Genomic DNA, 24,723 nt, shown 5'->3' with positions numbered 1-24,723 from the left:
ACCTGTTTTTGGGGGCGTGTCTGTTTGATTGACAGGCCTGTGGTTCAGTCCCAGCATGCATTTACACTGTTCTTGGCTCAGTTCACAGCTTCATGCATCGGGATGTAAAAACGCGCTAGCATGCAGCGTCTATAACGGGCCGACGCCAACGTCCGTCCGAATCTCAATTTTCCAAAAGTGAACGGGTACCAGTTTTAGTATTTAATCGTCTTGAAGGACAATATATTATCGTGGGATGAGTTTTCGGCTGGACTCTCTGGTTTTACATGATTAATACACATCGTTTTGTTGCCCGTTGAGTAAATGGACAGTTTCCTGTTGCCTCGAAGCTTTTAGTTTTGTTTGGTTTCCTTTTTTGAAGTGTCTGCCTCCTGTTGCACTTTTACCCGTTTTTAGCTCTGCTGCTGATCGTCTCCACGGTGGGCTTGTTGAGTGATTCCCTCTCCTCTCCTGCACGGTCCTGGTAATTGCTCATTCACCCTTCGTTCGAGTTCACTCTGATTGGTGCGTGCGTGCGCGTGTCGGAGTCATATCAGGATGTTCATCATTTAAACTTTCTTTTTTTTCTTCTAATTTTTTTTTTTTTGCAGCTAATAAATCTGCACATTTTTAGGAGTTAAAATCTGCACCGGCCTTCATTTCAAACTCTCTTTTGATAGGTTCCCCTCAGCTCGGGTCCGAAGGACTCCGCACACGAAGAGTAACGTGTCATACGTCATCCCCAGATTTGGCCCGACGGATCCCAATCGGAGATTCTTTTTGGAAATCGTGGACGCCGTATCGTCCAGGTTAAAGAGGAGAGGGACCATCCAGCTCGTCATCAGCGCTTGGTTCAAAAGACGGCTTCTGTGATTTATGAAACATGTTGCTGGCTTTGAATTCAAAACAATTACTTCTTCATAAAACTATACCATTTCCCAGTTTCAACATTTGAAATGTTGTCTTTGGTCTATTCTCAGTTAAATAAAAGTTTACGTGATTTCATCACATTTGGTAATTATTTGCATTTTGCAGTGTTCCAACTCCTTTTAGAAACAGGTTTGTATTATTGTTTTAAGGTGTATTACGTGGTAAACTCGCCCCTTTAAGCAAACGTGCCTTTTTTAGGTGCAGTCCATCTCTTGACATTTTGACAAAATTATCACGCAAAACTGCTTCAGTTACAAGATGTTTAAAGGGTTTTCTAGTATGTTGTGCTCATTTCTTTCCCTCCACTTCCAACAGTTCGAACACCTGAAGAGCTTCATTTATTTTATTTTCAGTTGAAGATTTACTTCTAATCATCGGCATCTGATCTCGAAGCCTGGTTGTAATTTGATGGATTTGAAGGCATCATAAATGTGACTGACCTAATTAACATTACAATTTCCTGTCATTTGCTTGAATATATTTGTTTACTAGTTCAAATGTGGTAAAAAAAAAAAAAATGTCCACATGATGCATTTCCTTTTTCACCCAACTCTACCCCCAGCGATGTTCTTGAACGCCTCCCTGACAACATCAGAAATACTTACCACAAAGTTTGATGCAAAAAAACTTCAATGACACGACAACATTTGGTAAAAGTGGAAAACCTGGAATGAGCAACTTTATTGAAACACGGAGTCACTCAAAGAGGCAAAACATGTTTTTTTTTTTTTTCTATCAGATTAACATAAAAATACTTTGATGATATTTGAGTCAGTCAGTGTTGGAAGAGTTCCCACAGAACATCGGTACCTCCGGGCGGCTAGAAAAAGTCAGCGGCCGACGGTCGCCGTGTGGGCGTGGTCTTCGCAGCGTTGGCGCCGCTCTTCTTCTTCTTCTTGCTGTTGGGGGTCTTTCTGACTGTGGGCGGAGACTTTAACACCCCGAACTTGGGTTTCTGCTGCGGGTCGAAGGGCACTCGAGACGACCCGTCGGGACTCACCAGCAGGCTGCGGTCGGTCTTCCTGAACTCTGTGTGACACCGGTAAATAAAGACATTTCACGGATTAACGGCACGCACGACACTTTATGGTCTAAATCTATTTCCATGAAGTTCCTGTGCGCCGCGGTGATTCATGTTTCCATCGTGTTTATGGACTTTCGAATTCAGCTTGAATATTAGGATTTTTCTTCCGTGTTGGAACAGACGCAGGCTCATAGCGCGAGTCTGATTGGAAACCTGGCGATACTATGTCCCGCCCACCGACGGCTATAACCTGACTGCACCAGGGGCCTGTCAATCAAACAGACACGCCCCCCCCAAAAACAGGTCTTTTTTTTTTTTTTTTTTTTTAAAGCTGGGGACCTCGGCCAGATCCCTGGAGACGACGTCTGGTCTTGTTTGCATCAAATAAACATCCACATCTGACCCTCCTATCAAACTAAACCACGGTCAATTTTCTTTCCATCTGGTGTGTTTTTTGTGAGTCGGAAACGATCAGCTGGTGACGCGGGTCGCCGATCGGGGAGGATCGACACGTGTCTGTTACAGAAAAAAAAGGAATGACGCGTGTTGAAACCGCTCCGGTTTGAACATTAGCAAGAAAACAAACCCGACGAAACCTTTGACCGGCTCGCTCGGATTTCCAGAGTGCGAGCGAGCGAGTCAGCCGAGGCTGCGCCGACACAAAGGAGGTCGAGTTGCTTCCTCCTGGCTGCAAATGGATCAATCTGCCGTGTTAAAAGAGCGCAGCGAATCTCTCCGGAGCCCATCATCCACTCCACCTGAGGAGAAGGCTGCTCGCTGAGCTTCCCGCACACTCCGGTGTTTTAAACGGAGCGAGTCCATCGTCACCATTTTCGTCTTCGGTCTTTAGTTTCACACCGAACGCGTCTTTTATAATTAAAAAAAAAAAAATAAATAAATAAAAAAGATTATCGGATTACGCGCGCTTCCTTACCGGCTGTTTTATTGTTCTTGAGGCCGAAGGTCACCTTCTTGGAATCCGATTTGGGCGTTTGACTCTTCTGTGGAATAAAAGCACAAACAGGAAGTGACACACGGATACAAAACGGCAGCGAGGGAGCCGCGTCCGTCGCCCTGGCCTCCAGCTTTCACTTTAATTCAATACAACTGGAGTTCAGTTCATCGGAGAACGGCTGAGAGCGTCGCACAATGAGGGAGAACAAGGAGCGGTTCCATTCATTCAGCGAAGGGGAACGTTTCCTAAAGAAGGGAGGCGAGAAATCTGACGGGTTTACGGACGGAACGACTCGACCTCGTCTCGTTCCGTTTAAACTCACGAACTACACACTCAGACGGCAAAAATATTCACCGAGCTGTTCGGGAAAAGGACTCTTCTTCTTCCAGCCTGGCATCTGAAGAATATCCCTCGGCTGTGGTAAACTTGGGAGACCATCGTCTTGACTTCAATAATCAATATCTGTGACTTCAATTAGGCGGCGTGATCAATATTCTTTATCGACACTGGATGCAGTATTTAAAACCCGATCAGAACCGACTCCGCTGCAGGTCGGAGTCCGAGAATCCTCACGCAGCGTTTCCCTCCGTCAGTCGTCCTGTTCTCACCTCAACGGCAGCACGTGACCGGTGTGTGTGTGTGTGTGTGTGTGTGTGTGAGAGAGAGAGAGAGTGTGTTTGGCCCCCCTCCGTTGTGCTCCAGCTGAAAATATTGTAATGTTATTGACCTAATTTCTGAGCAGCCGTTTGTTTCCATTTCAGTGAGAGTCTCTGCTGCGTTTCTGTCCTCTGATCTCTGTGTCTCACTGTGGGCGGAGCTTCACGTCTGCTGCGTTTCTGTCCCCTGATCTCGTCCGCTCGTTAATCCATTGTTCTGATAGCGTCGTTCTCTCGGACAGGTTAAAAAATAAATACATAAAAGAAATGGGTCGCCGTCTGTTACCATGGATACTAACCTCTGCAGACACCATGGCCTCAAAAACAAGAACAAACAACAACCACCACGTTACCTTCTTGCGGGACAGCGGGGTGTTGAGGCCTCCCTTGGTCCTGCAGAAGAGGGGCGTCGGGGTCGAGGCTTTACTCTTGAAGGTGATGAACTCGAACCCCGGACCGGTCTTAGTCTTTTTCTGGGACTTCTTCCTGCTCAGAGGTGTCGACGGCTCACCGACGTCCTGAAACAGGCAATGAGTTTAGAAGCTGTTGATGTTACAGCTTCGTTTAAAAAAAAAAAAAAAAAAAAAAATTGTATTCCACCTCGTCACACACTCACATCGCCGAGTTTGGTTTTCTTGGGAGTTGCCTCTTCCTCTTCAGCGAGGCCGTTGACAGCTGCAGCCGCCTCCAGCTCGTCGGCCTCGAACTCAAACACCACGGGGACCTTCCTCTTCTTCTTCTTCGCTGGTGTCCCGGAGGACGCCTCGTTTAATGGGAGCTCCGCCTCCTCACCGCCGGCCACCTGTGCCTGCGTTTCATCTGCCAGCTGTGGATTCTTCTTTTTCTTCCTCCTCGTTGCTGGCGTTGTCACTGCGATCTCCTCCAGCTCTTTCTCTGCATCCTCTCCTGCTGCGGAGTTAAATTCTTCTTTCCGATTCATTTTCTTCTTCTGTGGTGTCACGGCAGCAGAGGGCGCCGCAGGCGTCGGATCCGTTTCCCTCTCGTCCACCCTCACTTGCTGCTGCTGCTTCTTCTTCGGCGTCTTTTTTGCCGGTGTTGCGGCGGTTTGCTGTGACGCTGGAGTAACATCCGCCTCGACCTTTGGCTCTTCTTCGAGGCTCTTCTTCTTCCTCTTTCCCTTCTTCTTGGCTGGCGTTGTAGCGTTGGTCGGCGTCTCCCCTCCGCCGGTCGCGTCTTCGCCTGCCGACGCCTCGCAGCGCTCTGATGTCGCTTCTGTTTCCGAGCTCACGCCGTTGACCTGCAGCTCGCCCTCCGGACTCCCTTCAGCCTCGACACCCTTCTTCTTCTTCTTCTTGGCAGGAGTCGCGGCGTCGGTCTCCGGCGCTTCTCCCGACGCCTCACAGCTTCCCGCCTCGGTGCCGTCAGCATCTCCCCCGGCTGTCAGGCCCTTCTTCTTCTTCTTCCTCTTCTTCGCTGAGACCGGAGCGTCTTCAGAGGACATCTCTGCAGCAGGAGTCGGACCGTCCGCCTCCGTGACCTTGGGTTTGGGCTCGGCATCGTCGCTCTTTGATTGGTCGGCGGCGGGCGGCGGGGGACCGGCGTCCTCCGTGACCGTGACTGAAGGCTGCGTCTTCTCCGAGAGCAGCAGAGTTTCTGTCGGAGCCTCTGTGACCGTCACGGATGAGACGGAGCTTTGCGCTGCTTCTTCTGAACCCCCCAGGCGTCCTTCAGCCTCTGGCGCCACAATCTGCCCCTCTGCTGCTTTAATCTTCTTCTTCCTTTTCCTCTTCTTCTTCTTCTTCTTCTTCTGGTCTTCATCATCAGCAGCAGCCGCTCCGTCTGCCGGCTCGCCGTCCTTGTTCAGCTCGTCCGGCGTCTCCTTCTTCTTCTTCCCTGAAGGTGGCAGGGACACAGATCAGTGACTCCCTACGGACGGATTAACTGGAAAAGTGTCGCACGGTTGATATTTTCAGGGTCGACGGGTCAAACTGACCCGACCAGAGAAACAGGGCTGCCGTTATTCACATTAATCTGAGAGCTCACGGTACGAAACCTTTCACGGTCTGTGCAAAAAAAAAAAAAAAAAAAAAAAAAACTGCAACGCGAACACAAAAGTACAGGCGGCCAACAGCAACCGATTTTTCAAAAGAAGCCAGCATGTTTCTTACTGTTGTCGCGACAACAAAAAGACTCCCTTCTCCCATTTTTGCATCGTTTTGAAATCAACATTTTTTCCCCCCCGCATGTTCTTCTTCTTCCTCATCAGCTACAAGAACAGACTCGTCTTTACTAAAGTGTTTGTGACGTGTTGACGAACAGAAAAGAGGTTAAAAACCACTCGGGCAGGACGCGACACACGAGAAATAACGAGATTAAAAAAGAAAAGCGCGTGATATTTTAATAAATGTCAACTAAAAGTTACACAAAAGCCCAAAGAACGATCAAATCCACTGACTGTCCCTGTCTGGAAAGGAGTTTTAATAACTCCCTGATAATCCATGAAACTCTGTATTTAGTTGAAAACGCAGCTCGGTTCTTCATCTCAGACACTCAAACCTCAACATGGTGGCTGCTCGCTGCACCGACGCGAGAGCTGATAAAAGGAGGAGCTTCCTCAGATGAACATTTCTTCCATTTCAATGCAGATTGTGACGTGACGGAGTGTAATTACACATCTGCACACCGCGATCCCACACCCATGACTGCGTTGTGGTTTTAAGAGGCAGGTCCACGCCGACCTCTCTGAGGACGGGTTGACTCGACCCGAAAGGTCTCCGATTACCGAGGCGACATATCGCGCGAGGAGGAAACCGCCGGGATAATAATCCACACATCAAAGTGACACACTGTGGAGCTCAGGGACCGCTGACGCCACAGCTGGAGTTTTACAGCAGAGCATTAAGATGTCACGGACAGACGCACAAAAGGAGACTAAAGCCTCTTTCAACACGGGGAGACCTTTCTGTTCATCTGAGGGGGACATTAAAAGTGTTGACCTCCTGAATGAACACTCAGCTTTCCGAGTCAGACCACCTTTGACAGACATTGACGGGTTTCCTCCAATCATCAACCAGCAGTGATGTCATCGTTGGTTTGTGAACATTATGAATTCTCCAGTTCAGATTCTGTCCGTCACCATCTTTGCTAGTTCGGAGCGGTTTGGAGCGGGAAGTGACCATATTTGGACGAGCTGGGGGAGGAGCCAGCGGTGCACCTGACTGGAAACTTGAAGATACTATGTCCCGCCCACCAGTAGCTGTAACCTGACTGCACCACAGGCCCGTCAATCAAACAGACACGCCCCCCAAAACAGGTCTTTTTTAAGCTTATTTTCTAATGAATGAGGGATTATTTTCAGATGGACCTCCAGAAAACTAATAAGAAGGAGTGACTTTAGCTAACAACACCGAGATAACTGCTGGAGACATTTTATTCACTTTGTATTTGATGAGAGAAGTTGAATGGGAGACTATGGAGCCGGAGGCTTTTTGAGGCCAACCTCTAGTGGCACTCGGTGGTATTGCAGCTTAAGACACTTCTGCGTTGGAACCTTTGTTCGGAGCCGAAAGCTACGTCCACGTAGTAACACGTTCCTCTTCTACTTTGTTGGAAAACAGCTTTTAGGCGCAATACTGCCACCTTCTGGCAGCAGTAACACATTACTACCAGACACCAATAAAACTAAAATTAAAAAAAAAAAAAAAAAATCAGCCTGCGTTACCTTTACTCTTCTTGGCTGCCGGTGCGCTGTCCTCGTTATCTTCGGCGCGACGCCGCCCTCTCTTCATCCTCTTCCGGCTGCCGAACATCTCATCGTCCTCATCTGTGGAGACCTCCTCCGGATACTCGTCCTGAGGAAAGATGCCTGCCGGGAGGAAAAGTAGACGAGAGTGAGCCGAGACGAGGAGAGACGTCAAGGACGAGCGTCGTGTTTTGAAGACGAGAAGAGAGACGGATGTTTCCTACCTTCACTGAGGTCCCGCAGGCTGAGAGTCAACGCGACAGACGGCGGGAGAGAAGGGAGGAGAAAACACGTTAGTTTTGACTCCGACAGATCACTCGCGGTGCACCAATAACGACCCAGAGGACTCGGAGCGGACGCAACAAAAGCTTTCTTCGGGTGCAAAGGTTCAACCGGCACAGCTCGCCAGGAGCCGCAAACGATCGCTCTTCATCACTTTCGACAGCCTCGTCCTCATCTGTACAATCCTCCCAACAGAACAACGCTCGTGCAACGCGGCTCTTACGACTGAGACGCCGGGAGTCACGGCGGCCTGCGAGCTCAACGCGCCGCAACTTGAGGAAAATGAACCGGACGAAACACAAGCAAACCAAGAAAACGTCCTCAGTGATGGGAAAACACAGAATACACAAGGAAAAAAAATAAAATAAATGCAGCAAGTACAGAAAACTAAACCAAACACAGAAACAGCACATCGGAAACAAAAAGGGACAGACACACCGGACCGTTATTTGTATACTGCTAAATCGGATCAGGCGGAGGAACGCATGCACTAAACTCTGCGCTGCTGCCATTGGTTTGTTTGAATGTCACTCAACTGAACCCAGACCCCCCCCCCAGAAGATATCGACCAATCACAGGCTCACCCAATATACACAACTATAAAAAAGTATCTCTACTTGTAGTATTTAATAGTGATATACATGTAAAGGCAAAACAATTTCATAGGACGAAATTAGATTCCCCCCCCCCCCCCTTGATATAAAGGCTAATATTTAAAAAATAATCTTCAAGTATGGCCGCTATGATGACCAGGATCTGAGCTTAAAAGTGAAGGTAGTGAAATCACCCTGAAAGTAGCCTTTCGGGTTCAAAGGGTTAATGAAGTTCACACATGTTCGCGTACCAGCAGTCATAAAACCTCCAGTGCTGAAGAAGAAATGCAACGTGGAAATTAGATTCTAAATAAAAATGATGAATCTCAAGAGGTATTTTGCACTTTCCTTTTAGTTATGTTCACCTGCTATAACAGACAAGAGTTTTTTGGGTTTTTTTTTGTGTTGTTTTCTCTGATTAGAGAAGCCGGATGTTCCCAGCATGTTCTTCACTGCAGTGCCGGAGCTTCTACTCACACTTTGATGATTCTGTAGAGCCTCGGTCGGTTCTGGCCCGGCGTGCTGCTCCGACTCGCCGACTCAAACAGCTTGTCTGCCAGGGCGCCGAAGTCGAACTGCACGACACACAACGGCACATCGTTAGAATCGATTCAATTCCGAGTCGCAAGGTCCCGATTCGATTCTGTTCGGGATATTTTAGTTAAAATACCAGTGTTTCTTCGTTCTGAAACAAGAATCTCAGAGACCTGATTCTGTAAATTGTACAAAGAACCCTCTAACATAGTGTATTTTTAAAAAAATATTAGTAGTTACGTCAATGCATCTTTTATTCAAAAACAAAAACATCATCCTCCTTCTTTCTGGTATAAGCCCCGCCCAGGCTGAGGACAGGATATGGAGGCTCCTATTGGCTCAGTGAGATGTCAATCAAACAGCCGGCGTAAAGACGCTACCTGACTTCACTGCTTAACCGTGTAGAAAATGAAAAAGCCGTGCTGGGACATTTCAAATGAAGCTACAGCAGATTGCTTGTATTCTGGATGTTATCAGGTATTTTGGACTAAATATAATGTGATTCTATCTTGCAATGGTTCAAATCAACCGAATCACAAGAATCATATCTTTCCACAGACGTCTCGCACGTAAAGTTCAGCTCTGCAAACAAGAAAGTTGATGACGCTAAAACTATGACGGCCCGCGAGGGGGCGGCCCGAACGTTACGTGACGAAAAGATCAACCTTTGAATTTATGAATCTATATCGGAACATTCGGGAAATCGAGTTTTTGCACCCATTAGAAACAAAACTAATTTATCACCGTCACAGACAAATGGCTATACACAAATTAAAACACTAGTTTGAATTAAATCCCAGACAGAAACCTTGTTCTGATCTATAAAACAGTGACTCACTTTCTGCTTCACTTTCAAACTACTTCTTTCACAAATTCAATAAACGGATTATTTTACATTTTCAAAAACACATCATTAGTGGCCACTTTGATCTTCTTCCCTCCAAGCAGCAATGATCGGTTTGTTTCTGTTATATTTTGGCAGTCTTTTTTTTTTATAATTTTTTTTAATCATCATCCTTCGGCTGAGAGGTGATGAGGCTCTCAGCTGCGATGGTGCGTTCAAGGACACCGTGATACTGCAGGCTGAGAGCCTGTTCTCCAACTCCACTGACTCACATTGGCTTTTAACAGTGAGGATGCTTTGCGCACGTACTTCTATTCCGGTTGTTTTTTTTTCGTGGAAGCAACAGTGTTCGACAGCAGTACAAAAAACTGCAATCAATGATTTAACAATCTTCTTCTGTATATTTTACGCCTCTAACATAACGATTAATTCATTCGACACATGCATCATTAAGAAGAGCCAGTACAATATAAAAACCACAAAAGTAAGGTCCAAAAGAGAGGAGGAAGCCTTCACCTGTAGGACCGGTCCGATGTCTTCATCACCCGGCAGCTCTGTGTCCGAGTCTTCTTCCAGGTGAAGCAGCTCATCGTCATCATCGTCGTCGTCATCCTCTTCGCTTGATTTTTTACCTGAAACACAAGGACCAGCAGAATTTACTACACCTGGTTCCAACTGCCCATCCTAACTTCCTGTTTCCTGATCGGTGCGGCATCTGGCTCAGCTCACCGACCCGGGGGAGGCGGCTTCGGACTGAAGTCATAAAAGCTCAGACGAATTTTTTGGAGCCGACCTCTAGCTGCACTCGGTGGTACTGCAGCTTAAGGCACTTCTGCATCGGAAACCATTTTTCAGACCTGGAAGCTACGAACACTTTTAGAAACCGCTAATGGTCCGTACGTACTGGGAAAAACAGAGTGTGGACGGAGCCGATGGCGTTTCGTCCCCCTGTGACCTCAGAATCAGCAAAGTAGTGACTTTAACTCATTCATGCAAATTTTGAAACTTAAAATACAAACTAGTGATTCATTAGCAGAGATGAGATCATTTGAATGTCTAACTTAAGAAATCAGTGCATCTAGCAGAAGAATTTGTGCACATTTATCAATTTGACTACAGCGATCTCCAAATATTGTGCAGAAGTTCTCCCCCCACTCCCCCCTCCGTCAGACACCACTTTCTGTATCCCCTAATGAACAGAAATCCGTTTCTACGGCGGCGTACCGTTGAGCTGCTTCCCCGCTCCTTTCCCGCCGACCGCTTTGCTCTCCATCTTCTCCTTCCCTTCGCCGCCGCCGTCGTCCTCTTCGGAGGCCTGTCCCGAGTCGGAGTCCGAGGCCTCGGCTGCTGCCTTCACCTCCTTCATTAAATCTTCAATAGCGAAGGGGGCCTGGTCGATGATGGTGCTGAAGACGCTGCCGCAGATGGCGCTGAAGAGAGTCCGACTGGAAAGACACGCAACAAAGGTATGAGCGGAGAAACGAGCTGCTTCGGGCGTTCAGAGCGGCTGAGCTTCATAAACGTGCGAGAGAGTCACGATAGGAGACGGACGTCTGGCTCGAGGCGAGTTTTGCAGTTCAAAGCCTGATCTGCGGCGCGCTTCATAACGAGCCGTGCGGAGACACTCACTCTTTGGTTCTGGCTGCTGTTCTGCAGAACGGCTCGATGAACTTGAGGTTCTGGTCAGCGGTGAGCTGTCGGAGGGGAGAACGTCAGCGCAGTGTTAATATAAAAACAGCAATAATTGGAAAATTAGGGGCTCGGCAGAAAATGACAAGTGTTAACATTTTCTACGAGCTGCAGCAGCAGCAGCAGACAGAGCAGGACGAGGAAGACGAGCCAGTGAGGAAGACTTCTACTTGTTTCCATAGGAGACGTGGAGCAGCCTGCCAGGAGGGCTGATGGCTTCACCATCTTTAAACACCTTCAAAAGAAATCTTAAGACATACTTTTTAAACTTGGCATTCTCGTAATCTATTTCATACTATTTTCTATATTATCGTCTCTCACGACACATTTTTTTGTTTCGTGAACTCTTACCGTCGCTGCTCCAGGAAACGATATTTATGACACATTTATAATAACAATATTTTGAAATTACAGATCCGTTTCTAACACTGATGGGACAAGAGAAAAATCGCGGTTTAAATGACGAGTCTGTGAATATTTTGTACTGAAAACGTTGATAATGTGAATAATATTCACGCAAGTTCAGCCACTTAAAACGTTTCCTGTGATTTTAGCACCCTGAGGTGTGATGTGTCACGGCGATCTCCTCTTCCTCCATCACTGATAAACAAACCGCAGCGAGACCCTGTGGTGATGATGATGATGAAAATTGGTGCTGCCGTACCTCTGCTGAGCCCACGGCTGCCAGCTCGGTCATGTAGAGGTCCAGGATGTGCAGCTGCAACTCGCACGGCGCCGCGCTGCCGCTGTGCAGCAGCTGAGCCGCCAGCACGTCCAGGAATGAGGCGACCGCGCTGAGGAGACCCAGAAATAAAGAAATATTACACAGGGAGACCCAGAAATAAAGAAATATTACACAGGGAGACCCAGAAATAAAGAAATATTACACAGGGGGGCCGGAGCCTTAATGGCATCAACTGGCACGATACGTTACCAACTAAATAAAATGTGTAAAAACTTAATTTCAAACCTCCAATAAATTTGGATGAGGGCTGACTGTGTCGTTCGATAAAAACGTGAATTTTTTTGGAAATGATTACAATTTTTTTCCCTTTGAATTTTGACTTTAGTTTTTTCCGATGCTGTGGAGGACTGTTAGTCTGTTGGGTTTTATGATCATATCCGCGATGACACGGTGCTAAAATCTTAAAAATGCACGCAGCAGATATCTTAGTTCATCAGATATCTTAGTTCCAACCAGACTGAGCTAGCTGAGCAGTTTAGTGTTTCCATGTTCTGTATTTATTCAGTTGGAGACTAGAAATCCTCTCCGTTGCTAGGTGGTTGCTAGGGGGAGGGCTACTTCCTGGAATAGTGAACATTGCGTACGTTACATTCGCTTCCACCGATGCGACTGATTGTTTTCCAGTCGGTAGTCATGACCTAATGCGTTGCCATGGAAACGGAGAGCGCACGGACAAAAAAAAAAAGTTTTATATTTTGAGAGCGAATTGCCCCACGACATGAACACTTCTAGATTACTTGTTTTCTTTAGTTTGCAACTCGTCGTATAAGCGCCTCCGTCCCGGTGCGTGAATAATGACGATAAAGCTCAACCCCTCGAGTGTAATATTGCTTAATCGTTCCCCCTTCAAAATAAAACGACGACACTCTACCTGCTCTCCCAGGTTTTCCTCTTCAGCGCCTCGAAGGTTTGTCGGAACATGAAGCGAACCAGCTATGAAGAAGAGAGAGAGAAACGTGTGGATTCATCAGCAATGACAACGTCACACACACACACACACACACACACACACACACACACACACACACACACACACACACACACACACACACACACACACCTCGCTGCAGCGAGATGCATTCAGGTGCAATCACACCTGCTCGGCTGTTAACGGATTCACCTCGTCAGCTGTTCGTGACCAGCAGGAAGACAGACCGGCTGCTCAGAGAGTGCAAGAAGAGTGACCCGCGTACGGCCGCATCACAAAGTAGTCGGACCGCTTCACTCTTTTTATTCACAAGTGGATAAAATGAATACAAAAAAAAAAAAAAAAAAATCCTCCCTCGCGATGAAAGGAGAATCAGCGGCAGAATTTTTCTGCATCAACTAATCTTTTTCTTTTAAAACGTTTATTGCGAGTTCGCGGCGGTCGGAAACCTCCTTCTTCCGTTTATGACTTCACTTGTTCTACTTTATCACGTACTTCAAATCGGTGTTTGTCCCACTATTGTTGAAAAAGACCTAACGAAACGTACTCGCAGAACTGCAGTGACGTCCCGTAACCGCCGTGTGTTTCACTCAATCCCTGAACACTCGCTTCACTTCAGCTCCGTGTGAGAGTCGCTCGTGTAGTTTTTCTCCCGTCGCTCAAATTTGTCCGATTCTCAGAGGGTGGGCGGAGCCTCACGGACGGCAGATACACATGAACATTACTCGAGTTGATGACAACTACACTCGTTCCGTAAAATCCGAACGTGATATTTGCATCCACGCGGCGATGTCCCACCTAAACGTGTACGTCACGAGTCGTCTCGCTGCAGCAGCTCCTTTAAAAAGGGGGACAAAAAAATAAAAATAATCCCACCGACCTGATAGAACTTGTCCATCCGCAGCCTGTCGATACCCGTCCACTCCCTCTTACAGGTCTGCAGGAAGCTCTCCAGGTACAGCATCTCTGCACACAGACGCTCATCATCATCATCATCATCATCATCATCATCACCACCACCACCCCCGTGCACAGACACCTGTTCGACTTACGTCCGTGGATGTCGTGGAAGCTGAGGATCAGACTGGAGATCTGCTTCGACAGCTCCTCCTGCAACACGAAGAGCAAACGAAGGTTCAAGAGGATGATTTATGGGTTTGGAGTCGATTTCGGGTCCTTTCCAGATCTCACGAGCTTTGAGCCGTTAAATATTTTAATTTCTACATGCAGACTTTAAAAAGGCAGAACAAGACTTTTTATTTGCTTTTTTTCCCCCCCTGTGTTACTGCTGCAACCTCTGCGTTATTCATCAATCGAGACACAAACATCAGTCCATCCTCGGAGTATCGCAAATATAAACTCTACAGAATAGTGACCTGATGTAAAGTCTACGGAGGCCCGTAGCGGCCACGGAGAAATTAAATCGGGTTCTCGGTGTAGTATTTCCTATTCTCGATTTAGTATCTCAAAGAGACAACAGATTTATTTAAATCCTGCGTGGAGGCCCCGTGGCCACTCCGGGCCTGTGTAACATTCAGATGTGAGAAACACAGCGGGGGGGGGGGGAAGAAACCCCCCTCCGTCTGTTGCTCTCTTTCCACATGTGCTCGCTCTCCGCGAGTAAAAAAAAAAAAAAAAAAAAAAACACACAAGCGGAAACACGAACCTGCAGCAGCGGCTTGTCCTGCATCCACAGGCAGTAGAAGAGGCCCTTCCACAGTCTGAGCAGCTCGTCAGCCGAGAACCCACCTGTGGGAAGAGGAGGGATGACGTCACGCAGAGGTCAGGCTGCATCTGGACGCTTAATTCACAGCGACGTCGCTCGACAGTGACCTTTGACCTCCTGCCGCTTTGACTTCTCGCCGTCACGTTTGTCTTTGCTGCTCTTAAAAGTGAACAGGAAGGGTCAGCTTGTGACATCAGACTCACGAGCCGCTGACCTGAACTCGCCGTCGCACGTGCGCACAGATTTTTTTTTTTTTTTTTTAAAGACACACAAACACGCAGCTCACCGACAACTTTTAAAAACAGACTGTTTAAATTAAAATCCGAACACTCGGGAGAGAAACATTAATAACTCGCGCCCCCGCGGTTAATGTTAGGTTCAGTGTGTTTGCCCTGTTGTTAGCCAGAGCTAGCCGCGTACCTGTCGCCTTCTGTGACCTCACGTTAACGTATTTCCTCAGTTTCTTCAGGGCCCTGGTCCGGACGGGCTTCTCGTTGGAGGCTAGTCTCTGCGCGAACTGGACCTCCGGCTCTTGAGTCGACGCCATGCTCGTCGCTCCACTTCACGTGGACACTTGGTTTTTCCTCCACTGCGTTTTCAACTCGGCTCCTCTTCCCACGTTTCCCCCCCGTGTGGCGCGGGCTGATGACGTCAGGAGAGCGCCGGGCGTTGCGCTTTGAAAGGCAAAGCAGCACCACGAGGCGGCAGCAGCGGAAGGAGGAAAATAAACAGCTCATCACGTGGAGTCACGTTGATTCAGATAAGAAGGGTCGGATTGGTATAAGAATGAAAAAAAAAAGATATAATTTAAATAATAATAATGATAATCTAAATTATAGAACGTTTCTCATCATTATGAGTTTGGAAGTCAGTATTTTGAGTGACTATTAATCTTTTTTTAAAACGTTTCTCATTATTTCTGGATAGATAAATCAATATTTTGAGATGCTAAATCAATATTTTGATAACGTCTCATTATTTGTAGTTTGCAAGTCAATATTTTGACACATTATCAATATTTAGAGAATGTTTCTCATTATTTTGAGATAGTAAACCAATATTTTAAAATACTAAATCAATATTTTGAGTTTGTAAGTCAATATTTTGAGATATCAAACAAATAGTTTAAGACACTGAATCAATATTTAGAGAAGGTTTCACTATATCTAGATCAGAGGTGTCAAACATACGGCCCGTGGGCCGGATCCGGCCCGCCAGGGGGTCCAGATCGGCCCGCCGGATGACTTTGCTAAGTGTGAAAATTACAGAAAGACATAAATTGCATTTCTATGAGAATATGGAGGTTTATGAGTACAAACGTTTCGTTATTTTTTTTAATCAATCCAGTAATTGCTTCAAAAACAGCGTAAATGCGACGTCTGCTCCGGAGGCAGCAGCGCTCGCTGTTCGGGAATCTGCAGAGGAGAGCCCAGGCAGATAAACAGTAGCTGAGTGTTTGGTCTTTATGTTTCTAGTTTATTGTAGAAAGACCTTGAAATAGGGTTTATCATCCAAAAACCTTCACCAATGATTTAAACATAGAGAAATATTGTCGTTATGTATGCGTTATTATGCTATGAATTTACTGGTCTGGCCCACTTGAGATGAAAGTGGGCAGTATGTGGCCCCTTAACTAAAATTAGTTTGACACCCCTGATCTAGATAGTAAATAAATATTTTGAGGTATTTAATCAATATTTTTTTATAACGTTTCTCATTATTTGTAATTTGTAAGTCAATATTTTGACTTATTATCAACATTTAAAGATTGTGTCTCATTATTGTTGAGATATTAAATCAATATTTTGAGATTGTAAGTCAATATTTAGATCATGTTTGTCATTATGATGAGTTTGTAAGTCAATATTTTGACATATTACCAATAATTAGAGAATGTTTGTCATTATTTTGAGATATTTAGTCAATACTTTCAGAATGTTTATAAATATAACGACTTAGAGGATCTATTTTTTTTTTTTTAATACCATGGTTGAAATCGGCTTCCATACATTTAATTAACATAAACAACTTGAAAGGGAGAAGAAAATAATTCTGACCATTGGTAGTCTAAAAGTCTGACGCCAGTAAACAGGATACTTATTGGAAATATATTAAAAAAGAAAAGAAAAGGAGGAGCAGGTCTCTGCAAGAGTGAAAGCAGCTTCTCCTCAATCAGGGTGGAGTCGAACCAGTGTACTACTGCATATAAACAGCAGGGGGAGACAAAGGATGCCAGAACAAAAACAGCACTGTTCATCCTTTTTCAATCAAAGCATCTAACATCTAACTTCATATGAGTGATTGATCATCCTGACTGATGCTCATCTAATTTTTTTTTTATTCTGTCCAAGAATGCAAAAGCAAAGTAGAATAACTCCACGATGCATTTATTTGACTTTATACTTTGTAATTTGCAAAGTTTTTTTGGTCACTTCACACGAGCACATTACGCTCTTATTAGTATTATTTTTTTTATTATGATAGAGCTGGACATGAGTTGTCCTGGGAGGCATGAATGAAACATCTGCTTTGTCTTGATTTCTTGAGGTTCTGTTGTCCAAACAATTTCATTTTGCCTTATAAAAAAAGACAAAGGACAACTTGCTTGGCTAAAAGCTGAAAATGTTTACATATGAAGCTCCATGTAGAAGCGGCAGCCACATTCCCAATCCGAGCAAGCCTTAGATAAGAACGTCATCTCCTGTAATGTACAGGATGAACTCATACGGTTAAAGGAGAGCAGCAGGTTGAGTCTATAATGTAATACTGACACAAGACAGAAGAGGGAGACACTGGGAATGTCATGTTCCTTCACATGCACCTCATACTGTAAACATATATCATAAATAATAAATTGTCATATAATTAGCTGACATTCATTGATAAGATTTGGTTTTTAATTTACCCAACATCTGTTTGTCTGCTTTTTTTTATGGCGTGTCAGACTCACAGGAGTCAGATAAAGTAGATTTTAGAAGAACAGTAAGTATAACTGACTCTGTTGCTCTGGTTAATTTATTATTATTATTATTTAATATTATTGAACAAGAATAATCCAGAATAGTGCATTCAAGATCTGAGGGTATTATTTAACAAAACCAGTGGTTCCCTGAAGAGAGAATTAAACTGAAACATTCAAACACTCACACTTATACACAGTAGTGAGATGTCAATCATATTGTGCAACAGGATTTTTCCCACGTGGAGAAGTCACAGTGATTTTATGACACAAAGAGGAATAAAAAGAACCACAAAAACTAGTGTGTGAAAAGTCTGCGAGCCTTTCTGAGACAATCAGGGAGAATTAAAAGGAACACAAGAGCTTCTCACGGTGTCTGTTTGAGTGGAAACATTCCAGCTGTCATACTTCAATATGCAAAAATATTTAAAGAAAGAAAGAAAGAAAGAAAGAAAGAAAGAAAGAAAGAAAGAAAGAAGGAAAGAAAGAAAGAAAGAAAGAAAGAAAGGAAGGAAAAAAGAAAGAAAGAACAAAAGAAAGAAAGTAAGAATAAACAAACAAAAGAAAGACAAAGAAATAAATAAAGAAAGAAAAAGACAGAAAGAAAGAGACAATGAATGAAAGGAAGAAAGAGACAAAGAAAGAAAGAGCATCTCCTTATTCTACTTATTAATGCATGTTTTGAAAATGATTCAGTTCAATCTTCAGCCTCGTCCTAAAGTCAGTGTTTACTGGGTGGCTTTTTACACATTCATAAAGTAAACTAGTTTTACAGGCGGTGACGGACAGTGATGTCATCAACCATCAGTGATGTCATCAACCATCAACCAGCAGTGATGTCATCGTTGGTTCGTGAAAGTTATGAAGCCTCCAGTTCAGATTCTGTCCATCACCATCTTTGCTAGTTCGGAGACGGTTTGGAGCAGGAAGTGACCATATTTGGACAAAGCGAGCGGTGGATCTGACTGATCTGATTGGAAACCTGTGGACACTACGCCCCGCCCACCGATAGCTGTAACCTGACTGCACCACAGGCCTTTCAATCAAACGGATCCATAGCCTTCTTTGAGGCCTAATATCTAATTAATGATGGAATCATTTTCAGAAGGACCACAAAAAAAACAAATAATGAGTGAATTTTGTGAATGACACTGTTTTGACTGGTGGAAAAAAACTGATTTCACAAGTGAAGTTGAATGAGAGTCTATGGAGAAAGTTATTTTTTTGGAAACCAATCTCTAGTGGCACTCATTGGTATTACAGCTTAAGACACTTCTGCATTGGTTGAATTTGTCAAACGTGAAACTACGAACACTTTTACATCGAGTCAGTAGTTTTACCACATGAACTAAAACACGTGGAGAGATTTGTAGTCATTGAGTATTTACACCTGGATACGGATAGGTGGAACAGGTGTGCAGCCAACGGACTAAATGTCAGCTTTCCATATCTGACCTGCATCGTGATGCATGTACACGTGTGTTGTTCTGGCTGCAGGTAGGAACTGCCAACATGCAACACAACTCGACTGAAGAACCGATTTTTATTTTGTATTTATTGTCTACAAACCTTTTATATTAAATTCAACATGTGGGATTTATATTGTTCTATTGTACTTCTTATTATTGTTTGCTTGATGACCGTGTTGCTACTGATGACTGAATGAAAATAAAGTTTTCATAGACATCCAGTCTGCAGAGCCGTCAGACTGACAGTCACAGGTCATCAGAGGGGGAAACAAATTTAGCGTTATATTAGAGATAAAAACTATTTATCCTGTCCAGTATATTTATTCATCAGATCCTGGAGTTACACTGAACAAGTTCTTCAAGAACTGACATTGCCATGAAAGCTGACTTTTGCTGTCCATAGTTTAAACCTGCATAAACTTCATGATAGAAAAACGGTGCAAGTTGCATCAAGTTCAGTGTGTTTGTTGTCACGTGAAGTTTGCATCATGTATTCACGTGTTTAGCTGTGTTTACGTCGGAACGCAGGTGTTTTCGTTAACACCTCTGATTGGAGCGGTCCCACCGAGACGAGAGCTTCGCGGCCTTCTACCGAGGTGTGAATCCTCCACGAGAGTGCTTCATTAGAGAGCTGCTTACTCTCACGTGTGTTGGATGTTTTGTTCAGCGCCTGCCATGAAATCTGGTCTCTCGGGCTTTGGAGGGTCATGCAGACAGCATGCATGTGTGCATGTGGAAGAAAGAGATACTGTGATGATTCAACACACACACACACACACACACACACACACACACACACACACACACACACACACACACACATGCAGGAAAAGTCAAGTCAAGTTAAGTTCACTTTTGATTTTTACACAATTTAAAAGATACACACAAATAACATGAACAGCAGAGAAAACCCAGTGACCTGTTTGACAGAACTCATATGACCACATGAAAGTGATATAACAACATAGGCAATAAGCCCTCCAAAAGCACAGGACCAGCATGAAGCATGGAGTATTTATAGAGTCCAGAACTCCTTCCTTTTACTTCAGTCCATTTCCTGTGTTGAATTCGGAAATTGTAGCCTGCTCTGACACCATTTAATAATATAATAATAACAAAGCCGCACAAAACCTTCCAGAGAGAATGACCTTAAGCATTTACCATGTCTGTTTTCAGGTGACTATGAGGCTTTCTGAAGCACCTTGAAGTCTGAGGCCAAGGTTCTGAGTCTGAGGTCCTCTGACAGTGAACTGCTCCCTTCAGGACTGGAAGTGAGTCTCTGCCTCAAGTTCAAGCTGCTTGCTCACAAATGAAGGTAAAATGAAGCGTAAGGCAGATTGGCACGTCATTTCGGTATCGTTTCGAACCATTGAGCTGAAGACAGCTGAGCCTGAAGGTGAAGTTCTCAGGAGACAGAAGGAAATCTAGCTTATTCTAATCAGGTTAATACCACAAGTGCTAATTCTTTGATGATTGTTTAGGGATCAATTACAGGACAAGCATGGTAGTGGCACCAATTTAAACTACCATAAACTCTATGTGTTGAAGGGTGGCAGGTTTTGGTACACCTCTTTTTGTTGGGGGATCTGTAACTTAAAGAAGGCAGGAATTTTAAACCTTGGAAGCGGAACCAACATAAAATTGGCTATAGGAGCGCGTTTGAGGATTCATGTCTGATCCTAGTGTGTTTCCCTCTGTTTTGTCCCCGATCACCTCTCCTCATGTGTGCTGTCATTTCCCTGTCTGTGATTGTTTGCCACAGGCTTGTGTTTTGTTTTGTGTTCCTCCATTGTACCCTCCTTCGAGCTCTGCCCACTCACACCCGTCTCCAGAGATCCAGCTGGAGCTCATTCCACTGATCACCTCCAGCTGGATTAAATACTCCGGTCTTCCATCAACTCTCCATCAGTCCGTCCGTTTACCTACCCGACATCACGTCCCGTAAGTCTGTCCGTCTCCTTGCCTGAGATTCCGGTTCTGACTCTGTCTGTTTCCTTTTCCTGACATTCAGTGTCGAGCCACGGGCATTCACCTGAACAAAGAAGATTCCAGATCGTTCCACAGAGATCATCTGCTGCAATCTTGGCAATCCTGTGTCGAGCTTCGAGTGTCGAGCGTCACACAGTCGACCCTGCCTTGCCGTCCAGTGTCGAGCCTTGGGTGTCACCTGTACGAAGAAGCTGTCTAGTTCGTTCCTCGGAGATCAGCTGTCGAAGGTTTGGCCATCCTGTGTTGAGTCGCGGACGTTGCACAGTCGATCCTGCCAATAAGCTGCGCTGGTGGAGGACCGCGGGATTCCCACCAAGCCACGTCAACCTGCCGCTCGCTGTGGAGAAGCCTCGGGATTCCCCAGCGAAGCTTCGCCCACCCAGCTAAATCAGCCTGTCGCTTGCTGAGGAGGACCACGGGATTTCCCCAGTGAAGCCACGCCCTGCTGCGTTCTGCCTGCCTGTCCATCCGTCAGCCTGCCAGCCGTGTTCGCGGAGGAGCTAACTTCCGGCTCGGATTGGGACTCAGACTTTTGGTGTGTTTTCCTGTTTGCTCTCACTGCCTGGAAGAAATAAATGCCTGGTTCCAAGAGACTTTGCTGTGTGTCTGCATTTGGGTCCGTTTATCAACACACCACATAACAGCGTGTCCCTTTATATCTAACCTGGCATTGGACTACCTCGGGATCCCACGAGGAGCTCAGAAATTTTGGTAACCCAGATTGGAGTCATGATGGTGTAACCCAGCGTCAAATGAAAGGCAAGAAACTGAATCCTCTCCCATCTCCTTCCCACTGAAGACCTTCTTTAGCTGCTTCAGACACCTCAGATAGGAGTGAGACTCCCCCGAAGTCTTCAACCTCTCCTTCCACCTCATGGCGTGTTGGTCGGGTGCAGGAGTTCCTCAAAGTGCTGGTTGTCACGACGATTTCTTCCCGTGGGATTTCAATGCGCATGTGCTCGTCAATACTTCTATTCAAGCCATGGATGGGCCATAACAAACGCCAATAAGTGTAATTGGTACCAAGACACCTTAGGCCCAAGATCAATGATTGATGTTGTGGTCATATCGTCTGATGTGCGGACGGAAGTTGACCAAGCCCATAGTGCAACAAGAGGCATCAATAGTAAATAAACCAGATGGAAATGAACTGGGATTACTCTTTAAGTGTCATTTACCGCTATATTTAAAGATATTTAACTTGACTGCAGCATAACAGATGATGTGAGGAGGCCACCGATGATGTGAGGTTGCACAATGTGGAACAGCTTGACGTGGACAAGGTTACTGTCAACTGTCAAGTCATTGAAACCTTTTCTCTTGAGGTTTGAAACAATATTAACAAATCTGACGTCCCGAGAGGACGGAAAGAAAAATGAGGCGGAAAAGATGTTATTGCTGGAACGACTCACAGAAAACATGGAAGGAAAGGAGGGAACTTGAGGAAGAGGAGGGTTGAAAGTTCAGTGAGTCAATCTCTATGGAAAAAATCTCTACGGACAGAAAAAAAAATAGGACAGAGGAGTGGAGGAAGGAGGGGAGGATGTAGATAAATCAGCTGCATGGTACAAAGAGTGGGTCAGAGAGCTGCCAGCGTTCAGAAGCTGCTCCTCTCTTTGATGATGGAGGAAACTGAACTCTGCTTTCCAGAACTCTTCAACACCTCCTGCAGGAGGCCGAAGCGTCCTTACTTTGAGAATATGCTGATTTACATTCCGCTGTCCTCCATCTCTTTGCTCACTGTGATTCTCAACCTGCTGGTCATCATCTCCATCGCACACTTCAGGTAGACACATATTGTATTAATTAATGAAACTGGTTTACTCCACACAATTTATATTTTTGCTACTTCAGTGTTTCCTCTGTCTGCTTCAGTAATACAACCAAAAGAAAATATTATGAATTATGAATATATTGCTTTTCTTTCTCCTCAGGCAGCTCCACACCACCACCAACCTCATCCTCCTCTCTCTGGCTATCTCAGATTTCTTCCTTGGCATCCTCATGTTCTTTCTAATTGTGGTCATAGATGGCTGCTGGTTCCTTGGTGACCTCATGTGTGCTCTGTATCAGTATCTAGGATACATTATCACATCTGCCTCCATAGGAACCATGGTGATCATATCTATTGACCGTTATGTGGCTATTTGTTATCCACTACATTATTCCACCAAAATCACGATTCAAAGAGTTCAGATGTGTATTTGTCTGTGTTGGATCTGTTCTGTGGTCTTTCAAAGTTTGGTTCTGAATGATGTCTTGAAACAACCAGGTAGGTTTAACTCCTGTTTTGGAGAGTGTGTCTTTGTTATTAACTATATTGCTGGACTATTTGATCTTGTATTTTCCTTCATTGCTCCCATCACAGTGATTGTACTTCTGTATGTGAGAGTATTTGTGGTGGCTGTGTCTCAGGCTCGAATCATGCGGTCTCAGCTTGCACCAGTCAGACTGCAGAAATCAGTTACAGTAACTGTTAAGAAATCGGAGCTGAAAGCAGCCAGGACTCTTGGTGTTGTTGTACTTGTGTTTCTAACATGCATGTGCCCATATTATTGTGTTACTCTCTCAGAGCAAGATGACTATATGAATGCCAGATCTACTGTCTTTGTATTATCTTTGTTCTACTTTAACTCCTGTCTAAACCCCATCATCTATGCCTTTTTCTACTCCTGGTTCAGAAAATCTATTAAGCTCATCGTTACACTTCAGATACTGCAGCCTGACTCCTGTGAGGCCAACATGCTGTAAACATGCAAACACCCTCCAACTCATTTAAAGCTAAAAGTTAGATAATTAACAGTAACCTCAAAATGTCATAGAAATATTAAAGATGATTTAATAATTAATATTGTTGGGTTCATTTGTTTTACCTATAAATTCAAACAACAGTATGCTGGCCTCTCTTTTCCTCCACTGCATTTCAACTCAGCTCCTCTTCCCACGTTTCGCCCGTGTGGCGCGGGCTGATGACGTCAGGAGAGCGCCGGGCGTGGCGCTTTGAAAGGTAAAGCAGCACCACGACGCGGCAGCGGAAGGGGAAAAATAAACAGCTCACCACGTGGAGTCATGTTGATTCAGATAAGAAGGGTCGGATTGGTATGGAAGAATGAAAAAAAGATATAATTTAAATAATAATAATGATAATTTAAATTATAGAACATTTCTCATCATTATGAGTTTGGAAGTCAGTATTTTGAAAACTTTTCTCAATATTTTGAGATATTAAACAGTTTAAGATACAAAATCAATATTTTGAGAATGTTTCACTATTTCTAGATAGTGAATAAATATTTTGAGACATTTAATCAATATTTCCAGAACGTTTCTCCTTACTTGTAGTATGTAAGTACATATTTTGACATATTATTTATATTTAGAGATAGTTTCTCGTTATTTTGAGAAACCAAATTCATATTTTGGGATACTAAATCAATATTTTGAAATTGTAAGTCAATATTTAGATTATGTTTGTCATTATGATGAGTTTGTAAGTCAATATTTTGACATATTATCAACAATTAGAGAATGTTTGTCATTATTTTGAGATATTTAGTCAATACTTTCAGAATGTTTATAAATATAATGACTTATACACAGTAGTGTGATTGAATTTGTCAATCAAAATCATGCAACAGGATTTTTCCCACTTGGGGAAGTCACAGTGATTTTATGACACAAAGATGAATAAAAAACCCCACAAAAACTAGTGTGTGAA

The 24,723-nt window shown here is 44.5% G+C and overlaps 2 protein-coding genes across 3 annotated transcripts; one reads left to right on the top strand and one right to left on the bottom strand.

Annotated features, from left to right (window-relative positions):
• Positions 1–1,555: 1,555 nt before the first annotated feature.
• Positions 1,556–15,227, bottom strand: LOC138201190 (ribosomal RNA processing protein 1 homolog A-like). Of its 2 annotated transcripts, XM_069154435.1 has the most exons (16): positions 15,009–15,227; positions 14,529–14,611; positions 13,915–13,972; positions 13,743–13,828; positions 12,806–12,867; positions 11,854–11,983; positions 11,130–11,194; positions 10,725–10,945; positions 10,017–10,132; positions 8,600–8,697; positions 7,472–7,491; positions 7,227–7,370; positions 4,161–5,398; positions 3,898–4,062; positions 2,868–2,934; positions 1,556–1,938 (listed from the first exon to the last, which is right to left on the bottom strand). In XM_069154435.1, the coding sequence occupies exons 1-16, from the start codon at positions 15,133–15,135 to the stop codon at positions 1,730–1,732; spliced, it is 2,889 nt and encodes a 962-aa protein (XP_069010536.1). In that variant the 5' UTR covers positions 15,136–15,227; the 3' UTR covers positions 1,556–1,729. The 2 variants fall into 2 exon arrangements, with proteins under 2 accessions (XP_069010536.1, XP_069010537.1); XM_069154436.1 differs by lacking the exon at positions 2,868–2,934 and having other exon boundaries at positions 1,814–1,938.
• Positions 15,228–22,567: 7,340 nt separating this feature from the next.
• LOC138201633 (trace amine-associated receptor 13c-like) lies at positions 22,568–23,756 on the top strand. The gene is made up of 2 exons (XM_069155251.1): positions 22,568–22,791; positions 22,940–23,756. Exons 1-2 carry the CDS (start codon positions 22,568–22,570, stop codon positions 23,754–23,756), a joined length of 1,041 nt encoding a protein of 346 aa, XP_069011352.1.
• The last annotated feature ends 967 nt before the right edge of the window (positions 23,757–24,723 follow it).

The sequence above is a fragment of the Embiotoca jacksoni genome, unplaced genomic scaffold, assembly GCF_022577435.1.
Source record: "Embiotoca jacksoni isolate LCO1_2020_lvr unplaced genomic scaffold, fEmbJac1.0.p SCAF_2, whole genome shotgun sequence".
Classification (NCBI taxonomy): domain Eukaryota; kingdom Metazoa; phylum Chordata; class Actinopteri; family Embiotocidae; genus Embiotoca; species Embiotoca jacksoni.
This window is presented reverse-complemented; position numbering and strand designations above follow the sequence as displayed.